Source organism: Hipposideros armiger, unplaced genomic scaffold (genome assembly GCF_001890085.2).
Source record: "Hipposideros armiger isolate ML-2016 unplaced genomic scaffold, ASM189008v1 scaffold_9, whole genome shotgun sequence".
NCBI lineage: Eukaryota > Metazoa > Chordata > Mammalia > Chiroptera > Hipposideridae > Hipposideros > Hipposideros armiger.
The window spans coordinates 3507282-3512330 of record NW_017731359.1 but is presented as its reverse complement, the minus strand read 5'-3'; the positions used below and the strand labels follow the sequence as shown (position 1 = coordinate 3512330).

The following is a 5049-nucleotide window of genomic DNA, read 5'->3' as shown; positions in this document are numbered from 1 at the left end:
GTTTTTTGAGATACCTCCATACTGATTTCCATAATGGCTGCACCAATCTGCAGTCCCACCAACAGTGCACCAGGGTTCCCTTTTCTCCACAGCCTAACCAGCACTTGTTTGTTGATTTATTGATGATAGCCATTCTGACTGGAGTGAAGTGGAAGATCTCTTTCTTAAAGAGACTTTGTGTGTTGAGCTAAAGAATTTGAATTTTATCCTGTCTACTTTAGGGAGCCTGAGGTTTGAACTTAGGCTTTGGAGTGAGGTGTCTGAGGGGAGAGGACAAGTAAATAGATAAAAAATACACAGTGAGACAAAGCACCCCCAAAATCTTTTTATTAAAAAATTAAAAATAAGAATGTCTGTTCCATTATAGGTTTCTGATTTGTATTTATGTCCATAAATGAAACCTTTTCGGCAGGTTTGAGCAGTTGGATAGAATGAGAGGTGAAATGGAAATAGGTTAGTAAGAAGGGTTAAAATTGGAATGGTAGACAAAAGGAAACAGGAAGATGAGAGTGCGGTAGAAAAGGAAGAGGGACCAAAAGGTGATAGAGGTAGAAGGGAGGAAAGGACACAGATACTTGATATTCCATCTAGAGACACTCAATGGAAAGAAGGCCTAATGCCAGAATTCAGGTTGTGCCTTGTGACCTTGAAAAAAAAGTCCTGCTGCTGCTTGTTGATTTAACAATGGCCATTGGATCCATTGTCTTTTTGTTTGTTTGTTTTTAAGGGGATGAAAGAATCATCCTCTTTTACATCCCTGACATCTTTAGATTTCAACAGACAATAAAGGTATATATGTTTTCTGTTTTGATATATTGTTTTTATTATTCAGTTATACTATATCAAGTTAAGAATATCAATTTTCATACTTTTTAGTATTCACCTTCCTGTAGTTTTTTTAATAAAATGAATCATAGCTTTCCTCAATAATCTATATTAGATTTTATCTTATAGTGTTTATTGTATTAAATCTGACTGAATTTAATAAGTTTCTACTTCTCTTATTTCTGTTGATCCCACAACTTTAGGAAAAAAAACCAATATCATTGTATAAACTTTCCTTCTCTTCACAGACATTATTAAAAAGCTTTACTAATTATTTTGACAGGTTGAAATGATTGCTTTATTGTTTGGAAGTATTCAGACATTCATTAATTTTTTCAGCTTTGTTTTTGAGACCACGATTTGCAAGCATCTAAACAGCGCAATGTTTTTATAATACCAGAAAGGTAGCTTTTTTTTGTTAAAATTTTTAAGCAGTGTGAAATCACTTTCAAGAGTCAGCTTACTGTTTACTTAAAGATAAACATTTAGTGCTTAAATAATCCTGATATTAGTTCTCTTTAGTATAAAGGCTGTCCTGTTAGGCAACCATTACACTTTTTTTCTTTTTTTTTTAAGATTTTTTTTATTGGGGAATTGGGGGAGGGGAACAGCATTGGGGAACAGACAAGTTGCTGTCCTTTTGTTCTTCAGTCTAGTTGTGGAGGACGTCGCTTCCCTGGCCCACGTTGGTATTATCATTGCGCTCTTCCCGGGTGAGGCAGATTGGTCACCGGGCCCTGGATGGCCACTCACGGGGCTCTTGGCAGCTCACGTCTGCTGCCGGCCGCGCACGCTGGCTGCCAGCCACTCACGGTAGCTTTACAGCAGCCCACTGCAGCACCACTGCAGCCTGTGCTGTCGCGGCCACTCATGGCAGCCCAGCTCCAGGTTGAGCTGTTGTTCATCTTAGCTGTAGAGGGCGCAGCGTCGCTGGCCCTCATGTGGGATCCGAATTGGAGCCCTGCTGCTCAGAGCTGGTGTCCCAAGCCAACTCTTAACCAATGCGCCACTCGGCTGGCCCCCATTACACTTTTTTAAAAGAAAAAACCTTTTAAGGTCAACAGTTTAAGGTTAAATTATCCTGAACAGTAACAGACTAGTTCTTTGTGTAATGTAAATACAAATACATAGACGATAAATCCACATTGTACCTTCAAAGAGCCCTTATTTGGCCATCGTATGCCTTTAATACATAAAAGGAAAAAATGAGATAGGGAAAAGAAGTTTTGATGATAATCAGTGAAGTGGAATTTCCACATAGCATTTGAAAATGGGGGGAAAGGTTATAGACTTTCCATTTTTGTTAATACAATATAGTCATATAATTTTGTACCTCTTACTGTTTTCTAATAAAAATGTTTACTGTATTTTTGAATGTCCTTTAAAAACAAACTATTTAGTTCTAAAGTTACTCAAAAAAGTTATAAATTAGTTGTTGATTTTTCATGTAAAAAGGGTATATAATTGCTAGTGTATCACCAATAACTGTTTCCATTTAGTTCATACATTAACCCTGTGGGCTCTAGACGGTGTACATGTATATACATGCACAATTTCTTTAAACTTTCAGACATTGCTGAAAATATCATTTGGCACTTAAATATTTAAGAAGAATAGGATACTTAAATATTTGTATCAGTAAGTGAGGCTAAATGATGCCATTGTAACAAACAGCAACAACAAAAATATCTCAGTGGCTTGAAACGACTAAGTTTTACTTCTCTCTCACTTTATGATATTATTGGCTATGGTTTGGAAGCAGGTACATTCTCTTCACTCTGGGATCCAGGCTGAAGAAGCTGTCCTTATCTGGGATATTGCCATTTTTGTAGTGGAGGAAAAAGGAGAAGATGGAACCATGTGAGGCTCTTAAAATTTTTGTTAGGAACTGGCACATTACTGCAGTTCACACTTACTATTTGGACAAGTCACATGGGCTAATCTTGATGTAAGTGAGGGAGAATTACAGCCTTTCCCCAAGGAAGGGCCTAGGGAAAGAGGAGCAGTGAAAATTTGGACAATAGCAGTGTCCTACATTACATTCTTGTAAAGATAAAGTTAACTATTAAATAATTAAATATCTAAGGAGAAAAAAACAAACTTTTTCTAAAATTTAGTGGAATATCTGATTAATTTAGAAGTTGATGAGTTATACAAGCCATATTTAAGTTTACCTTTGCAGTGTATATGTTGTATTTATTGTTTGTTAACACAATAGTGTGATCTGTGTCAAAGTACTTAACTTTAAAGGGAACAGGGTTTTTGAGTATTTTAAAATGTAGTTATTTACATATATCAATATCCTAGAAAGTATTCTCATGGAAAACTGGTCCTTAGGTGTCAATAAAGAAGAATGTTTATGGAGTCAAATATTGAGGAAACTAGACTATACCCATTTCTTGGATATTTAACGTACATCAAAATATATAATGCATAGAGAAATCTTTTTGTTCATTTAGCTTTGCTTAACCCAGTATTTCCCTGATTCACTTGACTAGAAACCTGTTTTGCTAAGTAATAGCTATTACATTTTAAGGAAATCCTAGCATGAAGTTGATAGGGTGATTACAGTTTATTCATTAGATCTGGTTCTTTGGTACTTGTCAACCTTTTTGTTAATTTTAGTAGTGGTTGGTTAATCTTTGTAATTGAAAATCAAGTGCATTTTATTTTTTAATCTCAAGGTAGCCCACTCCAGGGAGATCTCCTGGTAGAAAGAATTCTTCTCTGAAATGGATTCAGTCTGTGTTTAGATGTTCTTTTGGTATGGGTCCTGTAAGCCCCTGGTCTAGATCCTTAAGCCCCAGAGGCGCTCAGTGCCTGACAAGTCTTGTAATGGCATAACTTAGCTGATATTTTTAAGGTTAGGATTGTGGGACAATCATATTTTTTAATTGAAGTTCTAAAAAGATTATTAAGGCAAAACCATGACCGAGCTCATATTTTAAAACTTTTTAAATTTATGTAATGAGAAAGCAAAGAAGGCACATAATAAAACTTTGTTCTTAGACATTAATCCATTCCTATAAAATCTTACAAGAGTTACTAAAAATTAATATGGACTTTTCTATTTTTTTCTGTTCTCTGTTAGGGTAAAAGATGTAGAATAAAGGTAGTCAGATTCAGAGACAACTTATAGAACTGGATAATTGAGGGTTGATTTTAGATAAGAAATAAGTGTTGGTGGTTTTTTTATGGAATGCTTATGTATACCCACAGCTCAACCAGCAGGAGTGCCAGAAATCTTAAAGAAAAGCCTGCATAGCTGTTCAGTGAAAGGAGAGGAAGAAGTATTTTTAATCGGCAAGAACTTTCTGAAAGGAACTAAAGTGATTTTCCAAGAAAATGTTTCTGGTAAGTAGGCATAATACTGGTGTAGAGATTGTTGCATGTTTCACTTTGTTATAAAGATATAGTTACAGCGACAAGTAAAAAATTTTAGTAAATCACTATTTTTATTTCAATCAGATGAAAACTCTTGGAAGTCAGAAGCTGAAATCGACATGGAATTATTTCATCAGGTATATAATTTAAGCCTTTTTATAGTTTGATTGTTTACTCTTTGAGAAATTCAATTTTATTCTGAAATTTTCCTGAATCAACAGATTAAATTTCTTCTTTATATGGGATTGATGTAAATAATTTAAAGTTTCTTTCTCAAGTTTCTTTAACTGAAATAAAATTATTCACTGGTGCTGAAAGTTAAATTCTCTTTAAAAAAGTTTAGGAGCATTGGCGAATTACCATTGTTAGTAAATGAAACATTTATTTCCTAATATTTCCTAATATTTATTTGCTCTGGGGATTTGAATTATCTTAACCTACTATTTAGTTAAAAGGAAACTTATTTATTGAGTACCTGCTGAGTGCCAGGTGTTTTGTTCATTAGTTACCTTTTCATATTCAGAAGCACAATTTGTTACACTTATATTAAAGAATGTGTATTTGTTGGACCTCACAATATGTTGTTTTTCATATAACAAGTAAAAAGCTTGAAAACAAGAATAAATAATTGACTTAATAATTAGTATGTAGGGCCGGCCGAGTGGCGTGATGGTTAAGAACAGGCTTGGGATACCAGAGGGCCCCGGTTCGGATCCCACATATGAGGGCCAGTGACACTGTCCTCCACAGCTAAGATGCTGAACAACAGCTCAACCTGGAGCTGGGCTGCCGTGAGTCGCCTGTGACGGCGTAGGCTGTAGCCCCTGTGGCAGTGGGTTG

At 35.4% G+C, this 5049-nt stretch overlaps 1 protein-coding gene across 10 annotated transcripts in view; it reads left to right on the top strand.

Annotated features, from left to right (window-relative positions):
- The window catches only part of NFAT5 (nuclear factor of activated T cells 5), a 120323-nt gene that overhangs the window by 86752 nt on the left and 28522 nt on the right, over positions 1 to 5049 (top strand). For all 10 annotated transcript variants that reach the window (XM_019654552.1, XM_019654526.1, XM_019654535.1 and 7 more), the window contains 2 exons: positions 4045 to 4179; positions 4294 to 4346. In XM_019654552.1, the coding sequence (XP_019510097.1) occupies positions 4045 to 4179; positions 4294 to 4346 (188 nt within the window). The remainder of the gene's footprint in view (positions 1 to 4044; positions 4180 to 4293; positions 4347 to 5049) is intronic.